Source organism: Dipodomys spectabilis, unplaced genomic scaffold (assembly GCF_019054845.1).
Source record: "Dipodomys spectabilis isolate Male_0828 unplaced genomic scaffold, ASM1905484v1 ptg000145l, whole genome shotgun sequence".
Taxonomy (NCBI): domain Eukaryota; kingdom Metazoa; phylum Chordata; class Mammalia; order Rodentia; family Heteromyidae; genus Dipodomys; species Dipodomys spectabilis.
In genome coordinates, this window is record NW_024870822.1 from 11,180,092 (window position 1) to 11,200,025 (window position 19,934).

Below are 19,934 nucleotides of genomic sequence, written 5' to 3' on the forward strand. Positions count from 1 at the left end.
CAAGGAGATGTACAGAGGGATTTCAGTTACATAAGTAAGAGAATGAGTACACTTCTCGTCAACCTTGTTACTCCTTCCCTCAATTTTCTCCTACTTTCCCTCCCCCTGCAAGTTGTACAGATCATTTACAACATATTGTCTTGTGTATATTGCTGTTGCATTGGTTGCTCCTTGTTCTTTGTCTCATCATTCTTTGTTTCCCTTCCCTTCCCTAATTCAAATAAACTTGTGTACAAAACCAGGTTACTAAAATCAAATACACTAACAACAGAGGATATATTATTGGTGGAAGAGAGCAGAAAATCACATATAGTACATTAAAAACAACAACAACAAAGAGAAACCTCTTGTGTCCATGTCTTGGGGTTTATTTCACTTAGCATAATCTTAAATGGTCATATTAAAGCTACCAGCACAACTATGTTTATCACAGCATTTCAACATAGCTAAGATGTGGATTCAACCCAGATGCCCCTCAGTAGATGAATGGATCAAGGAAATGTGATACACACACACACACACACACACACACACACACACACACACACACACACACACACAATGAAATTCTATGTTTCCATCAGAAAGAAAGACATCACCCCATTTCTAAGGAAATGGAAAGATTTGGAAAAAATCATCTTAAGTGAAGTAAGCCAGACCCAAAGAAATATAGGTCCCATGGTTTCCCTTATAGTATATGTGTAGGATAATCTTAACTGATGAGCAGAATAGCTATGTACACTTGGTGCTATTTTTAAAAAATCATTACTAATAATGATCTTGTCCAGGATTTCCAGAAGATTTGAGGCTGCATATTAAAATGAGTGAAAGAAGGTAATATATGGTTAAAATACTTTAAGTAAATGTGTGCAAACCAAGGTTTTGGAGATTTGTTTGGGAAATAGGAAATGAAGATGGGAAAGTGATATGGAAGGGATGAATCTGAAGAAGGTACGTATATGCATTTTGAAATCCCCTGGTACAACCAATTGATGGTAATAACATATAATTGTATATAAGTAGCCTTAAGGAAATATTAATGTTTATCTTCCTACTTTGGCATTTTGTTCACATTTTGTAAATAGTCTCTCATTTACATCTCACAAACCTGTTACCTTTATTCTACACCATCTTGAGAGTACAAGAAAGAATAAACAATTATACTGATATTTCCATTTCATGAATCAGAAACTGAAGTACAGATGGTTTGTACTTAGGTAGGAAGAGTTGATACTTAACATTGTGGCCAACTAGCTACCAAAAAAAGATCTAATAATTTTAAAGAACAATTATTCTCTCATAAAGATTCTTTTTTTATTTTATTGTAAAGATGATGCACAGAGGGGTTTCAGTTACATGAGTAAGGTCATGAGTACATTTCTTGTTGAACATTCTTAGCAACTCCTTTGATATTCTCCCCTATCCCTTCCCTCCCCCAGTCTTCCTGAAGTTGTAAAGCTCATTTCCGATAGTGTCTTGTGGGTATCATTATTGCAATAGGTCATCCTTTGTCCTTTCAGCATTTTGTTATTACCCCTTCCCTTCCCCAAATCAGATAAATGTATATACCAGACTGAGTGTACCAGAATCAAAGACACAGATTGCTAGGGATAAACCAATAGAAAAAGAAAAATGAAATGCAATAAGAAGAAAGATCTAGATACATGAAAAATAACTCTATAGATGGTCCATATAAGAAAGTTTGATGAGGTAGCTGTTATTTTCATTTCTATACCCTCTATCTTGCATATAAGTCTATCTGATTTGGGGAGGAGAAGGGGAAACACAGATATGATAGGACAAAGGGAATTCAGTAGTGATATTCACTAGACACTATGTTGTGAATGAACTACAAAACTTGTGGGAGGAGGGGATGGGAGGGCAAAAACTGGGAGAGAACAAGGGAAGGGGTGACTATGCAAAAGGAAATGTACTCATTACCTGACTTATGTAACTGTCACCCTCTGTACATCACCTTTACAATAAAATTCAAAGAAAACACAATTGGAAGGAGCTAATATTAGGTAAAGATAAAAATAATGATGACAAGTAAATTGATATGGGACAGAAAGTGAAGTTGACATGCATCTGGAGGGCCCTGGGATTAGAACAAGTTTATTATGAACAAGGAACACAAGAAGGTTACACTGACTGCAGCGCTGTGAGTAAAAGGAAACATTAGGAACTATCCTGGAGAGAACAGACCCAGATTCTGTCAGGCCTCTGAAGGCACAGCCAGTTTATATTTTAAATGCAATAGGAAACCCTGGAGGGACTGAAGTAGAGAAGTGATGAGATTTAATTTTCCTTTTATTAAAGCTCCCTGTAACTGCTTTTCAGAAATACATTATAAAGAGGCAAGACTTTGAGCAAAGAGAGCAGTTAGAAAAATATTGCACCAGTCTATTGAGAGAATTAGCTGAGAACACCAGCTAGAAATGTGATGAGGAATGGCCAGATTTTAGATATACATGGAAAATTGTGCCAAGAAAATTTGTTGAAGTTATTTAATAAACAACTAAAATATTTATACCAATAATTAGTATAGAGAGTATGAAGTTTTCCATACAACATACTTACTTCTATACTCCTCAGATTGGTTTGGACCATTAGTAGAAAAGTTCTTTCTTGCCGGGCGCTGGTGGCTCACGCCTGTAATCCTAGCTACTCAGGAGGCTGAGATCTGAGGATCGCGGTTCAAAGCCAGCCCGGGCAGGAAAGACCGTGAGACTCCTATCTCCAATAAACCACCAGAAAACCGGAAGTGGCGCTGTAGCTCAAGTGGTAGAGCGCTGGCCTTGAGCTGAAGAGCTGAAGGACAGCGCCCAGGCCCAGAGTTCAAGCCCCACGACCGACAAAAAAAAAAAAAAAAAGAAAGAAAAGTTCTTTCTTATAGCATGTTAATATGAAACATTGGGGAAAAAAAAGATGGGAATTGGTAAAACTGATTATATAATGAAGAAATTACCAGGTGCTTATTTGACAACACAAATCATCAATGCTTCAATGATTTTCATTATTAATTGAACTTCTTTGGCATTTAATTGGTATTTATAGATTTTTAGGTAGAGCTTTGCAGGCCTGAAGGTCATGACCCCATAAGCATGCACACACACAAAGGATTATTGACCAATCTCTTGGCAAACATAGAACACAAATTCTCAATAACATGTTTGCTAACTGAATTCAACAATACAGTAAAAATATCATACAACACAATCAGGTTGGTTTGATTCCAGGCATGCAAAGATGATTCAACATAGTAAAATCTATAAATGTAATACAGCATGTAAACTGGATCAAGGAGGAAAGAAATTCATATGACCATCTCAACTGTTACAAAAAAAAAGCCTTTGAAAAAAGCAACAATATACTTTTATGAAGAAATTAAAAATACTGTGAATGTTTCTCAACATAATAAAGACCATATGTGATAAACATATGGCCAACATCATACTAGATAGGTTAACATTAGTTGCTTTAAAATAAGGAAAAAGAGGGCTAGGAAGGTGGCTCAGTGGTAGAGTGCTTGTCTTGCGTGCATGAGGCCCTGGGTTCGATTCCTCAGCACCACATAAGCAAAAAAGAAAAAAAACGGAAGTGGCGCTGTGGCTCAAGCGGTAGAGCGCTAGCCTTAAGCTGAAGAGCTGAGGGACAGCGCCCAGTCCTAGAGTTCAGGCCCCACAACTGAACCAAAAAAAAAGGAAAAAGAAAATGGTATCCATTCTCCCCTTCTCCCATTCTTATTTAACACAATATTGAAATGCCTATCCATGCAATAAGGCAAGATAAAGACACATAAAGAGTTCAAATAAGAAAATATCTCAAATTGTCCTTATAGATAATATGATCTGGTAATTAAAGGATCCAAACAATTAAGCCAAAAGATCTCTAGATTGGATAACCATGTTTACAATGGAGGAGCACACAATCAACACACACACACACACACACACACATATACACACACACACACCAGTAGGTTTTCTGCACACCAACAACAGGCTGAAAAATAAATCAGGAAAACAATTCTTTTAGTATAACCACCAAAACCAAAACCAAAACATCTAGTTTTCACCCATTCATTCTTTTCTCTCAGGCATTCTTAATGTAAGGGTATACTCGAAGTCAAAAGAATCACAGACCTTCCTACATAGCCCTCATATCTATCTATCTATCTATCTGTCTATCTGTCTGTCTGTCTGTCTGTCTGTCTGTCCATCTATTGGTCTATCTATTTTTTGTCTGTTTGGGGCTTGAACCTAGGACCTGGGCATTCTCCTTGAGTGCCCAAGGCTATGCTCTATCACTTTGAGCCACAGGACCACTTCTGATTTTCCCGTAGTTAATCAAAGATAAAGAGTCTCATGATGAGACTTTCCTGCCCTGGCTGGCTTCAAACCTCAATCCTCAGATCTCAGCCTCTTGAGTAACTAGGACTATAGGGGTGAGCCACTGCACCAGGCTCAGAGCCCTCATTTTGAAGAAAAGAAATATTAATCCTTAATGAAACACTGACCACATGCAGTTAATTCTGAGAAAGCATTAACATTTTTATGGGACAGCTCAAATTAGTTCATTGTAAAAAAAGAAAGCAATTAATGAGATGTCAGGTATGGGACTCTTGGTAGTTGGAAATTTTTTAAAACAATATTCAAGCTGGTAATCTACACTCTAAAAGCAAATTAGGGAAGGTGATTGCTTTGCATTCAAAAGAGAACATGTACTGCTAAAACACTCATGTTTTACTTAATTATACTCATGATACAGCTGGCCTTATTTTATTTGATCTCTTCTGGAAAATGATGGAAGCACTCTTCTTGTTCACATGCAGCTGAACTTAAATGAATGTTCCCAAACAGGTGCCACATCCAGAAGGATTCTGAGAATACTTAGAGTTACTACAGTCAGCTAGAAAACCACCTGCAATTCTGTCATAAAGCAAACACACCATCGCTCAATGTGTTCTAACCTTTTTAGGAGATGTGAGGTAATGGTAGAATGTTACTGATAGAATTTAAGACATCAAATATGAGGTGCTGTCCAAATAATTAAGATACATTGAAATGAAAAAGACAGAATGTTTGAATCAGGACATCTGATTATGCCATGTTTAGAAAAATTACTTCTAAATTTGGAAAAGTACACTTTCAAAAATAAGATTCATGTTCTTGAAGTAAAATGTTTACATATCTATAGTGGATGATAAAAAATAAATGATGCTAATTTGGGTGAATGGTTAGGAAACTTTTGTTGATATATTGGACAGAGAAAAGTTTAAGTTTGTTTTGTTTTTGATTTTTTCATTCAGAAGATAGGTGATAAATTGCTTTTTCCTTTAGAATTACTTAATTATAATGGAAAGCCCTTTATATTTTGACACAATGAGCTCTTAATAAGAGGTGTGGTTTCTATCACACACACACACACACACACACACACACACACACACACACACACACACGAAAGAATCATGACTAATTTTCCGTTCTTTCAGAATGTAATCATAAATAACACCTTTCATAGGTTTAAGATGATGAAAAATGTTTGAATGTCCTCAGAGAGAAACAAAGATACCATCATTAGACTAGAAAATTTTAATCTTGGCCACTCTTTATGGTTACCTGAAGAATAATGAAAAAAATATAGATATCTCTTTGCTCCTCAGATGAATTAAACTGATTATATGGAACTTAGATCAGGGAAATTTCACAGCTCCCAAGAGACGTGAAAGTATAAGCAGAGTTAAAATATCTGATATAGGTACTAAAGCCAGACCTACAATGTTTCCACTATTGAAAACACAGGACTTAATTTCTGCTAATCAGAAATAAATTCACTTTGAAGTTGCAAAATAGGTCTTTGTATATATTAATGTTCCTTTTTGATTGACTCTACCTTTACTTATTTCTATGTAACTTCATTTTTTGTGTGAGATTCATTGTTCCTTACAAACTGCTTTACATGATTCAAATTTTAATTTGTACATTAAATAGCATGATCACCTTGAACCTCAGAATAATAATGTTAACTCTCAAATGTTAAAGACAAAACATGAGCATTTTTTTCCTTAAAAATGTTCTACTTTTAAAGGACACAGCTGATAGCTGATATTTGGAGGTAAAAGAGGAAGGACATATTGGAAATTCACTCACCCAAGCAAAAATCACTGAGGTCAGCAAAGGAACATTTCAGTCCAGAATCCTTTTTATTGTCCTCAAGGTTAGCTGATCCAAAATAAAACAAACAAAAATGCCTCAGTGAACTCTGATCTTGCCTTTCCATGGAATTATTCTATTTGAGATATCTGTTGAACATATCTTATTTCAGTTAATATATTTGTATATACTTACATACCACCCAATGTTCATTAAAATAAAACACCAGGAAGCAGGTACAGGAGAGAGCTGAGGTGGGGTTAAAGGGAAAGGAGTAGATAAATGAAGAGGAGAAGAGTGAGAGAATGCAATCTAGAATCAATGTATAACCTACAAAGTTAAGAAGAGTGAGGAAAGGGGTGGGTAAGGGAGGGATGGGTGAGAATGTTGAAAGAGGTGACACTGATCAAGGTATATTGTATTCATAAACTGTTTTATTAAATGACAACTCCTTGGTACAATGGCGTAAAGATAATAATACAAAAAAGATTACAAAATCAGTGAAACACTTCATAGTTCAAGCAAAGGGCCAGAAGAGAGCCATGCAGTCTGATATTCAATTAGTGGCCTATTATGAAGAAAATTTTAAGATAATGATTTGAAATTGTTTGAATTCACTCTCATTGAGGGAAAGAAACACCTGCATACTGGCTTTAATTCACTATTTATAATGCATTCTGTTATTTCTGTGTTTGTGCAAAAGACATTGCTACTTTCAAGTTATGTAAGTATAAATGTAATTCACAGGAATTATGAGGAAATACACTCTGATAGGAAGAAAGCTTGGAAAGAATGAAAAAAAATCTACTGAGTTACAGGAAAAAATTACATTGTCACTTGACTTTTTTGGAAAAGATTCTCTAATGAGCCATTAAAGTGTCTCAGATGGGCAAATAGGTGGATATAAGTGTCTCACTTTAGCACCAAAGTTCTTTTTTTAACATATCATACAGGTTGGCTGTACCTAAATTTTAGCTCTTTCTTGGAACATTTTATGGCCAACATGAATTCATGTGCCTGCAACCAAATAGTAAGTGCGTTGTAGAAGTTAGTATAAACAAAAATGTTTGATGTTTCTTTGTTGCTACTAGTATATATTGATATGTAAATCTGTACTATTTTTACATTATTCTACATGCATGTATTGTGCTATGATCATATTCAAACTCTACCATTTCCCTCTCTTCTCTTCCATTTCTCCTGTTTATATGAATAGTGAATTTTAGGGTTGTTTTTTCTAGTCTTGTAGAAAATGTATTTAATTTTGATGTCTATGGCATTAAATTAATGCTATTCTATCCTAGTATTTTATTATTTTCAGTCTATATAACTTTTGGGTTGTATGTATTTTTCTATTTATTTGTGGATTTTTTTCATTTGTTTGTTTGTTGCCAGTATAAGAGTTTGGTTGACTTGTTTGCTTGGCTAGAACCCTAGCATTTAACTATTTCGCCTATTTTGGAGATAAATATGGATTTGGAACATAATTGTCTGTATCATATCCCCAAGTAGCTAAAATTATAGACTTGAGAGACTGGCATTTTCTGCATCTATTAAGGTGATTTGATGGGGGAAGGGGGCAGTCTAAGGTTATATTTGCATACTTACTTGTATTTATTGATTTGTATATGTTGATGTATCCTTAAAACCCTGTAACAAAGCAGTTCAATTGTTGGGTAGATTAAGTTATTCTTGAATTGAAACATTTTAAAATTATATTTTATTATCTTTAAATAGTAGTAAAAAGGGGGTTCCAGTTCATCCTGTTAGTTTATGACTCTGATGAGTCTTGATCAATACCACCCCTTCTGTTCTATCTTCTAGTGTAGACAATAAATATTAGGTTCATATTCCCATAAGATTGTCCATTTGCAAAGCAAAGAAGGAATTAAAAGACATCTGGCCAATAAATGTCCTTTCATCTGACTTGTACAAAATACATTTCTCTGTATTATGTAGACTTTCTCCTCAGGATCTCTACAGACACTAGCCAAAAGGAAAAGGAAGGAATTTAATGAAAACAATAAGAAGAAAATAGTAATTGTTGCTTACCAAGGTCTACTTTGTCAGCAGAAATTAAGGTTACAGAAGTGGGAGGCTGAGATTCACTTTCGGTTGACTGGAAGAGTGAAGTTGATTGGCTCAAGCTCTTGGAATGAGCGTAGCTCTGGGCAAGGCATGGTAGAGATCTCCGAGATGGCTTTAATGAGGTTTCTTTCATAATCTCACTTTTGCTTATATTCATACCTAAAAATTTAATACAGTGAATGTTAGTAACAAATGGTAATTATCAAAGGTCAATAAGTAATGTTAGCGGTAATGATTTGTTGTTTTTAAGAAATGTGCTCCAGAGAAGTAATGACTAGATTTTAAAACTAGTTGGTTTTATTCCTATTTTGCCAAGGGAAGTGTTTGAAATTCTTGTCAAATAGATCTGAGAAATAAACAACTCTTTCAGTTTAAATTTTCACAATTTTTTAAAGATTCTGGGGAAAAATCAACTGGGTGGATATTTCAGGAGGTATGACAGCAATGACTTGAATAAATTTAACTTTGTATGTGGGCAAGCAGCAAAATACCTAAATTTGAATGCATTCAAGTCACTAGTAGTGGACAAATTACTTTTTTCCCCCATATATTTTAAGCACATAAATAGTGCACAAACAGTGATTTAGAGGATGAAAATGGAGAGCATGACATAATATAAAAATTGTTCATCAACATGGGTTATAAGAGAACATTCTGTCATTTTAGGCAGAAAGGTTGAGCTCTTAGATACAAGAGTGGAGTTAAAGGGAAATGGGTAGAGGGTGAAAAGGAGAATAGGAGCAGAAGGTAGTCAAGAACAAATTCAACACTGGTATTCACTATTGAAAGTGAACCATACATCTTGTGGGTGGGGACAGGAGGAAAAAAACTGGGAGAGAGCAAGGGAAAGGAAGACATGGTTCAAAAAGAATTGTACTTATTACTTATTACATGTAACTCTAAACCCTCTATATATCACCTCTACAATAACAATAAAATAAAATAAAACACTAAAATACAATAAAAAAGAATTCATCTTACAAAATAAAGAAGACTCAGGTGCTGGTGGCTCATACCTGTAATCCTAGCTACTCAAGAGATTGACATCTGAGGATTGCGGTTCACAGCCAGCCCTGGCAGGAAAGTCTGTGAGACTCTCAACTCCAATTAAACACCAGAAAACCAAAAGTGGTGCTGTGGCTTAAGTGGTAGAGCACTTGCCTTGAGCTGAGTAGCTCAGAGACAGTGCCCAGACCCAGAGTTCAAGCAACACAACCGACAAAATATAAATAAATAAATAATAACACAGAAGAGTTAAGGAAAGGGGTGAGTGGGAAGAGATGGGTCAGAATATTGAAAGTGTTGACATGCACCAAAATGCATAGTATTCATAAACTGCTTTGTTAAATGGCAATTTCATTGTACATCCACTTAATAATAGTCAAAAAAGAAGAAAAATAATGTCTTTGAACATGACTCTGCCTCCATAAACAGAAACATCCATACTTTGCTCTCTGGCAACTAACAGTCCCAATTTCCTGCATTCATCCATCTTCACCTTTATCATCAATCCCAGAAAAATGTACATGCTTAGAAGTCTAATCTACAGGTCTCCAAACTGCCTTTTCTGAGAGCATAGTACATTCAGAATATCCCATCATGATTCTGAGAGTTCATGTACAATATAATGTAGTGTACCTAACAACCTCCCCAACTTTTCTTGGGGATAACAGTTTCATTCATTACCTCATCCATACCAAATGCTACCCTATATCTTTCATCAACCACACTGCTTCCTTTATTGCCACCTTTAATGGAGGCCTAGGTGGAACCAAAGCCCCATAAACTCAATTTAATCTGTCTTGAAATGGAATAGATATCTCCTAGTTACTATGTTTCTCTCAACTAATTTTCTTCATCCTTTATCTCATAAAAACAATTTTATAATTCTATGTTACTGCCATTGAACTATTCCTCAACTCAGCCTTGCTATAGTTATTTTCGTGTACTCCATCAGTTTGTAATGAATTTAATTTCTAAGTCACATCTGTCTGGTTTATTTTCTATTTAGCACTTTCATCCATCTAAACCCTGTATTTTATTCACTTGTTAAATTTATAGAAAATGCCCTAAAACGCAACCTCCAGGGTGTACTGATTTTAATCTTTTTTGTATCATCTTTTTCTTTTTTTTTCTTTTAATTTTATGTCAAGGTGATGTACAGAGGGGTTGCAGTTACATAAGTAAGGTAGTGAGTATACTTCTTGTCGAACTTGTTACCATCCCATTTCTCCCTCTTTCCCACTCCCCTGCTCCAAGTTGTACAGATCTTTTCCAATCCAACAGCGAAATAAAACCAACATGATTCCTTGAAGGTCTCACCAAAGATTTGTTGGCCAAATATGTATTTGCATGAAGGTCAGCTGCCTTTGTCCATGACACTGTGTGTGCCTTATGCACAGGTTTGTTTGTTATTGTATTTATATCACTATTGTTTAGCGCTAATACATGCAACCTAAGAGGTGTCTCAAAAATGTTCCTGGAATCTGTACTTGGTATGACTCTCAGTTCCTACAATCATTTTGTTTCTTCAGTAAGACTATAAAGCAGCACAATGAGGACACTATTTTAAGAGTGCATCTTGAATAGAATTCAAAGCTGTGAAGTATTTATCAGAAAATGGATATTATAATCCTGGAGTTCCATACACCTGTAAAATGATGAAGTTACAGAGCTGCTTACTGAACTATTCTCAAAGAGTTTCTGATTTGCATGTTGGTTAAACATTTGAGTATCCATTTCTGTATGATGGGAAACTGTGAAATTGTTTCACATCAGTGCTGGGTTTGAACCTAATGCCACACAGGGCAAAAGGACTTTATATGTTGGCTTTTGTGACTGGTGCACTTTATCTATTAGTTTTAAGGATTATGTCTTTATTTTACCAATCTCAAAACAGTTCCAAATCAGTCTCTTCCCTAAAAAATGTCAATGTTATCAGTTTACTGGTGTTTATGTATATACATATGCTCATATACATAAATATGTTAACAATATAACTTTTTTATAATAAAGGAAGCATACAATTCTTTGTTAAACATTTGCTCCTTTAATATTTCTTGGATACCTTCCATTTAAGTACACAGATATTTAAATGGAACTGAATACTTAATAGATACTTAAAATATACAGTATACAGACCTGTCTCAGATTTTTTTAAACCACTACAAAATAGTCCTCCTATGGACAAGACACAGCTTACTTGATCATTCACTTGTCAATGACCATTTAGGTCTTTTCAATAGTTCACTTTTAAAAGAATGCTGCCATGAATCTTTAAAATAATTCCATGCTTCTTTTCCAGCACATTGAGTATTTTCTAGGAAGGAATGCTTAGATGTAGAATTGCTTGGTTAAAGACTATGAATATTTATCATGTGGATAAATAGTGCCAAAATGTCCTTCCTAAAATATTTATCTTTCACACTTGCAAAAATAGTTTAAGATAGGCTGTGGTTCCTTATGCCTTATCCAACTTCACATAACACCGACTGTCTTAGTTTTAGACAAAATATAAAGGCAGTACACAAAAAGGACAAAAGCATCCTGATAATTTTAATTTGTATTTTACAGATTGAGCAGGTTTTCACAAGCACTTTATATAGATATTTACTTATTCATTTGAAGAAATTCTATGCACTTAGCTATTTATGTTGCTATAAATTATATGCAATGCAGGCATATACTTTACTTACTTTTCTGAAATTCTTACAAGGCAGACACTGTGATTTGTATTAACTATATGGAAACTGGGAATACAGAGGAAAAATAAAATGTCCCAAGTCATACATTTAAGTGAGCACTTACACTTATTTACTGCATATGCATTTATTATATTTACATTTAAATAATATTTTAGCTCTAAATCTGCCTCAAGATATAAACCTTTATTTTAGTTTGAAAAGTCCTAAAATACCATCCATTCACTTTAAATTCCATAGTCCCTGAGAGGTCCATATTTTAGTAAAGAGCATAAAGAGAGGAACATAATTGTAAACAAAATCACATCCTATGTATTTACCTTTCCTTCTCACACATCATCTTACATATGTGACACAAAGATATTGCTGAGAACCTGAATAGTATATTACCAAACCCAATATATTACTGAACATAGTATACCTCTTGGTATACTATATCTTGTCTGTAATCCATACCCTGGATAGGAAATAAATATATTAAGAAGAGTAGGAGATTAATAATAATAGCCAATATTCAAATATAATTACAATATAGTGTAATACAAAATATAATTATAAGAATGTGCATTAAAACAATGTTTTAATATTGATGTAAATATTCTTAATAACTAAATATTATTTATTATTAAGAATATTTAATATATACAATAATGTATATTCTATAATAACAGTAAACTTTCCTGTTATTTACAAGAGTCAGAAACGATCACTCTGGGACAAATATAGGAACCTGGTGACAAAGCTGGTAGAGAGGTGGGTGCCCTTGGGTCACACCTATAATCTTATCTATCTGGAGAGAGAGAGAGAGAGAGAGAGAGAGAGAGAGAGAGAGAGAGAGAGAGAGAGAGAGAGATCTGAGGAAAGCCACACAGGGCAGGAAAATCCTTGAGACTCTTATCTCCAGTTAACAACAAGAAAACAGGAAGTGGTGTTGTTGCTCAAAGTGGTTGAGTGAAGACCTTGAGCTGAAGAGCTCAGAGATAGCACCCAGACCCTGAGTTCAAGCCACAGGACAGATGAAAACCAAAGGGGTCAGTGGAAAAATCTAGTAGAAAGGATGCTCTTACCTAGAAGAGTGTAGCTCCTTAGCCTGAAGGCTAGAAGACTGGCCAGTAAGGAGACAGGAAGAAAACCATGCAAATCTCTTTCTTTGGTATATATTTTTATTGTAAAAATACTACACAGAGGGGTTACAGTTACATGAGTAAGGTAATGAGTACATTTCCTATTAAGCATTTTTACTCTCTCCTTTGTTTTTCCCCTACCATCCCTTACCACCCCCTCCAACTCCTCCCTACCCTCTTCCCCCGAGTTCATATACAACATAGTGTCTTGTACATTTCATTGTTACAATGGGTCAGCCTGTATCCTTATTTCAGCATTTTGTTATTTCCCTTCCACTCCCCAAAAAGAAAAATGTATATACAAGATGCAGGGCACTGGAATCAAATACAGTGAAAACAGGGGTTATACCATGGAGGACGAACATACAAAAGAAACAAAAAAAATCACATAGTACATTTTAAATACATTAAAAACAACAGCAAGAAAGAAAAAAAACTCTTGTGTTCCTATCTTGGGGTTCATTTTGCTTAGCATCATCCTATATAGTCATATGTGCATAGCTTTTGACCTTTTCTTCTTGTCCTAGACGTGTAACAGTTATTTCAATTAAGGGAAACCATGGGACCTATTTTTCTTTGGGCCTAGCTTACTTCACTTAGTATAATTTTTTCCAAATCTTTCCATTTCCTAACAAATGGGTGGTGTCATTCTTTCTGTTGGAGGCATAGAATTCCATTTTGTGTGTGTGTGTATATCTATCTATCTATCTACCTATCTATCTATATATCACATTTTCTTGATCCATTCATCTACTGAGAGGCACCTGGGTTGGTTCCAATAACTTTTTTTTTTACATTTTTTAAATAAAAAAAATTTTATTGTGAAAATACCATACAGAGGGGTTAAAATTACATGCACAAGATAATGAATACATTTCTTATCAATCATTGTTGCCTCCTCCTTTGTTTCCCCTTTCCATCCCTTCCCATCTTCCTCCCCCTCCCCCACCAAAGTTGTAAAGTTGGTTTTTCGACAAAAAGTCTTGTACATCTCATTGTTGCAATGGGTCCACTTGTATCCCTATTTAGGCAATTTTTTTCTCTTCCCCTCCACAAATTATACCAACATCAAATAAAAGAAATGCAAATCAAAACAACATTGAGATACTACCTCACCCCAGTTAGAATGGCTATAATCAAGAACTCTAATAACAACAGATGCTGGAGGGGATGTGGACTGAAGGGAATCCTACTGCATTGTTGGTGGGAGTGTAAACTTGTTCAACCACTTTGGAAAGTAGTATGGAGGTTCCTCGAAAGACTCCCCATAGAGCTCCCCTATGACCCAGTAATCCCACTTTGGGGCATTTACCCAAATGCTTACAAACAAGACCACACTAAAGCTACCAGCACAACTATGTTTATTGCAGCATTATTCCTAACATATGGAATCAACCCAGAAAATGTGGCATATATACACAATGGAATTCTATGTCTCCATCAGAAAGAATGACATTGCCCCATTTGTTAGGAAATGGATGGGTTCAATATCTTAGCTATGGTGAATATGTTGTGATAAACATAGTTGTGCGGGTAGCTTTAGTGGGTCCTTGTTTGTTTCATTTGGGTAAATGCCCAAAAGTGGGATTGCTGGGTCATAAGGGAGCTTTATGTGGAGTCTTTTGAGGAACCTCCATACTGTTTTCCAGAGTGGTTGAACAAAATTTACACTCCTACCAACAATTCAGTAAGGGTTCCCTTTTTGCCACATCCCCTCCAGCATCTGCTGTTATTAGATTTCTCAATTTCTTTTATGACTAGAGGTGAGCATTTCTTCATGTGTCTATTGGCCATTCTTATTTCCTCTTCAAAGAAGTCTCTCTTTAAGTCTTTAGCCCACTTATTAATCAGGTGGTTGTTTCTTTGAGGATTTGTTGTTGGGAGAGTTAATTTTTTGAGTTGTAAATATATATATATATATATACATATATATATATATACATACATACACACATACACACACATGCACACACACACACACACACACACATATATATATAATATATATATATATTATATATATTACTTTATTTTATTTTTTCTGGTCGTGGGGCCTGAACTCTGGGCTTGGGTGCTGTTCCTCAGCTTTTCAGCTAAAGGCTAGCACTCTACCACTTGAGTCACAGTGCCACTTCTGGCTTTTTCTGCTTAGGTGGTGCAGAGGAATTGAACCCAAGACCTTATGCATACAAGGCAAGCACTCTACCACTCAGCCACCTTCCCAGCCCAATATATTTTAGATATGAGACCCTTGTCTGTTGTCTGGCTTTTGAAGATCTTCTCCAAATCCATGGGCTTTCTACTGATCTTGCTAGTATGTCCTTTGCCATGCAGGAGATCTGCAGCTTCATGAAATCCCATTTGTCCAACCTTTCTTTGATTTGTTGTGTTTCTGGGTCTTTCTTAAGAAAATTTCGACCTGTGCCAAGGAGCCCTAAAGTTTCTCCTATTCCTTCCTGTAGTGTTTTCAGGATTTCTGCTTTGACTTCGAGGTCTTTGATCCATTTGGAATTGAATCTGGTGCAGTATGATATATAATAAGGACCTAGGTTTAGTTTTCTACAGGCGTTTAACCAATTTTGCCAGCACCATTTAGTAAAAAGGTTATCTTTCTTCCATTCTATTTTTTTTTAGCTCTCTTATCAAAGATTAGGTGGCTATAGATATGTGGGTTCATTTCTGGGTCTTCAGTTCTATTCCATTAGTCCTCAGGTCTGTTCTTGTGCCAGTACCAAGCTGTTTTTATTACTATGGCTTTGTAGTACAGTTTGAAATTCAGTATTGATATTTTTCCAGCACTGTTCTTTCTTCTAAAGATTGTTTTTGTTATTTGGGGTCTTTTGTCCCGTATGGATTTTTGGATTGCTTCTTCTATTTCATTGAATAATGAGGTTGGGATATTGATAGGTATCATATTGAATTTGTAGATAGCTTTTGGCAGTATTGCCATTTTCACAATGTTGATCCTCCTAATGCAGAAGGATGGGAGGTTTTTCCACTTCCTTAGTTCTGCTTTAATTTCCGTCAGGTATATTTAAAGCAGCATATCTCTTTTTTTATTGTGAAAATACCGTATAGAGGGGTTACAATTACATGGGCCAGGTAATGAGTACATTTCTTATCAAGCGTTGTTGCCTCTTCCTTTGTTTCCCCTTCCTATCGGTTCCCATCTCCCACCCCACCCAGTCAAACCTAAAGAGGAGTCTCTATGCCTATATGTCTCAGGTCATGGCTGTGTTAGATATCTGCTTCATGAAGCAGATGTCAGGGTTTGAAAAAATGCCACTCATCTCACACTTAGTGCAATTTTTTTCTACGTGTACAGAGGCAAAATGGCACTTTGAAGCATGACCATTCTCACATACTTAATGGAAGAGTACTAATGGGAACAGAGACTGGATTCAGATTAGGAAATAAAGTTTAAAACCTAATAATTGGTGGCAAGTTAAAGACTTGCCAAGTTTACTTTACTTCCAGGAGGAATGTGGAAGATCAGTACAGGCTGTTTCATTCCAAAGAACTAAAAAAAATGGCATTTGGGTATTGGCTTAGCTACATGGAGCCACCAAGAAAATCATATTACATACACCCTGTTCAAAAAACTGAGGAAGACTTCCACAGTATTATACAGGTGCATGCTAACATTTGAAAAGTAAAGATCTGGCCCTATTTCTTTCAAACACACATTTGTTTAGTTAAACTAGTAACTAATCTAGATGCTTTTTTTTTCTTTCGTCAGTTAGGTATTTTTTTAACAATGGAAATATCTTTACAAAGGAATTTTGATTCAATATATCTGTTTATGGGTGCAATGCATCATGATCCCTGTTTTGTTGATGTGTAGACTCTGAACCCAAACACACCACAACTAGTCTATGAAGTCTTAACTCAGGGCAAAACCAATTCTCTATTTTTAGACCGCCATGAACATTTGTAAGCACAGAACTTCCCACTTCTTGCCACCTGCTGCTGTTCTTACATGTGGGCTTTCCCATGCTGTGCCAAATGCTGGGGATTTATACATCTGCTTTGGAGCATAGTTTGGTATTTAATTGAGAACTAGATCCAAAAGCATAAGAAAGGTAACATTTATTTTACTAATGCTAGAAGCAAACAGTATCCTACTAATTCTAGATGCTTTCTTCAATTAGCTCAAGAATTATAAAAGTTTAGTTGTTTAATTGCATGGTGCTTTAAAAAGGCATTCTGGAGTTAAATCAATGTAATAGGTAGAAAAAAAACACATTCTGTTACTGTTATTGTTGACTTATTTGGTTCATATCCCTTTAGTTGGCTTAGCACCTGTTAGCTGCTAGTTATTTTTCTGTAATATTTATTTTAGAAATCTAAGATATGAGTTTTAATTAGTTTTATATGAGATTTGTTGTTGTTGGTGGTGGTCATGGGGCTTGAACTCTGGGCTTGGGCACTATTCTTGCGTTCTTCAGCTCAAGGTGAGCGTTCTACCGCTTGAGCCACAGCACCACTTCTGGTTTTCTAGTGGTTAATTGGGAATAAGAGTCTCACAGACTTTTCTGTCCAGGCTAGCTTTGAACCGTGATCCTCAGATCTCAGCCTTCTCAGTAGCTAGGAATACAGGCATGAGCCACCTGCACCCAGCTCAACATGAGATTTTATTTGTACAAGTAATCTTTTAAATATCATTTATATTTATTCATAAATATCATAGTTTATAATGTTTTAAACATTGGACAGAATATAAGTTTTTGAAAGTTTAGAATCCAAAGCTAAGCTTCTTTGCAAAGATAAAAGTTCATGTACCTCTTAGGATAATTATCTAATTTGATTTCCATTTGTATAATATTTTTTAATTCTGTATGAAACTCACTATGCACTATCTAGTTAATGCATTTTCCCACATGTACAGAAATATTATATTGTTTTTTCTCATATGTTTACCTTTGCTAAAATGCCATAAAATTTTAATACAATTAAAACCCATATATAATATGATTTATATGTATTATAAATTTTGATGTGACTCTTAAATTAGTTTCTTTCACTTAGCAAAATGATTTTAGAGCTATATTTTTCTGAATATCACAAGTGTTCTTTTATAAATAAGTAATATTTTCATTATGTGAAATTTAAATTCGATTCTCCAATCACCTATTGAAGGATTTTGTGACTAAGAGTCATGATACTAACAAACATTCATATGAAGTTTTCTGATATAGTCTTATTTATTTTTTACTTTGAGACCTGAGCTTTTGGTGTAATAGCCATAAATTCATGGCCATGGTTATCCTATGTTTTCTTCTATGAGTTTTACAGATAGGAAACTTAAGGAAAATATTTTTATTTTAGGGTTCAGAGAGTAAATCCAGTGATATGATGAGCAAAGAGATTATAAACTCCCGTGGGTGATCTCTCTTAACCATCTGTTTTGTCTAGATTCATCTCTCAAGGACTTTTGAAGTTGAAGTTGAATAGAGGTTGTAAAGCACTTACGATATTAGGATTTCTAAGATTGTTTCCAGACAACACCTGAAAGATGTTTTCATTTTCCTTCAAGATATCTATATGTTTACCCAGGCTATAAAGTGATCTGAGTTAAAACTGAAGGCTAGAAACAGGCCGAGAAGAAAAGACGCTAGAAAGCTACTAGATACAATGCTATTTATGCCAGTTCAACAAAAAAGCAGTCATTTTGCTTAGACCCAATGAAAACAAACAAACCCTGTCTTCCTAGGATAGCTTATTCCGCACTTAATTCTAGTGGTTAAGAAACTGTTTTGCAAAGAAGAAGTGTGGCTCAAGTGTATTGTATCCAAGAGGCCCTGAGTATAAAACTCAGCATTTCTTCTTAATCTGCAAGCTAATAAATTCTATCATTCGTTTTCATTCTGCTTTTGAGAGAAATAGCAATAAAGAAAATCTTTTTTTTCCATATGACAGCTCTTCTAATATTTATAGGCAGTTCACATTTCTCTTTCAGAAGCTTCCTTTTGTAAAGATTTTGTTTCCAAAACAGGTTTTTTTTGTAAGTCATTGCCAAACCACATCATGTCAATTCAATTCCTCTCAAGGTCTGTTGAAAATGTATGTGTTCAGTTCCAGGCACTACAATGTGCCAAGTACTCAAGCTCTTGCTATACAAGGAAGTAAGCTATTTTGGCTATTCAGGTTATATTTTCTGACATTACCTAAATTAAATTAAATTTCTTTGCTCGCATCCTCATCACATGCATGCACCTTTCCCAATTACAATACATAATCCCTTTGCCACCTTCTGCACATAATAATAAATATAATCAATAAATATGGTGTATAGCTAGTCATTGAAATGAGTATTTAAGCAATGTATATGATTTACCTTAACTATTTACATTTACAGATAGCAAATATATATCTTCTTACAATCTATCCTAGACATTCATTAAAACACTTAATATAGCAAGATCTAGAAGAAGAATTTTGGATCAGGGCTCTGGAGGCTTATAATCATGCCCTATAGAAATGTTCTGTGGCATTCATCACTGTCACTGCAGTATAGATATTTACTCAGTGGTAAGAAACCCTCAGCACCATGACCATCTTGTCCCTGAGGATACTATAGTATCACCACCATTAAAAAAAAGTCATTTTGGCCAAGGCTGGTGGTTCAGACCTGTAATCCTAGCTACTCAGGAGGCTGAGAAATGAGGATTGCGGTTCAAAGCCAGCCGGGGCAGGAAAGTCCGTGTGACTCTTATCTCTAATAAACTTCTAGAAAACCAGAAGTGGCACTGTGGCTCAAGTGGTAGAGAGCTTGCCTTGAGCTGAAGAGCAGTGACAGCATTCAGGACTACAGTTCAAGCCCCACAACTGACAAAAAAAATCATTTTGCACTAGAAATGAAA

General features: G+C 35.2%; 1 protein-coding gene across 1 annotated transcript in view; it reads right to left on the reverse strand.

Moving 5' to 3' along the window:
• Positions 1 to 19,934, reverse strand: part of Ano3 (anoctamin 3) — a 304,851-nt gene that overhangs the window by 140,021 nt on the left and 144,896 nt on the right. The window contains exons 3-4 of the mRNA XM_042691327.1: positions 8,211 to 8,405; positions 6,156 to 6,227 (exon numbers count right to left, since the gene is read on the reverse strand). Coding sequence (XP_042547261.1) covers positions 6,156 to 6,227; positions 8,211 to 8,405 — 267 coding nt within the window. The remainder of the gene's footprint in view (positions 1 to 6,155; positions 6,228 to 8,210; positions 8,406 to 19,934) is intronic.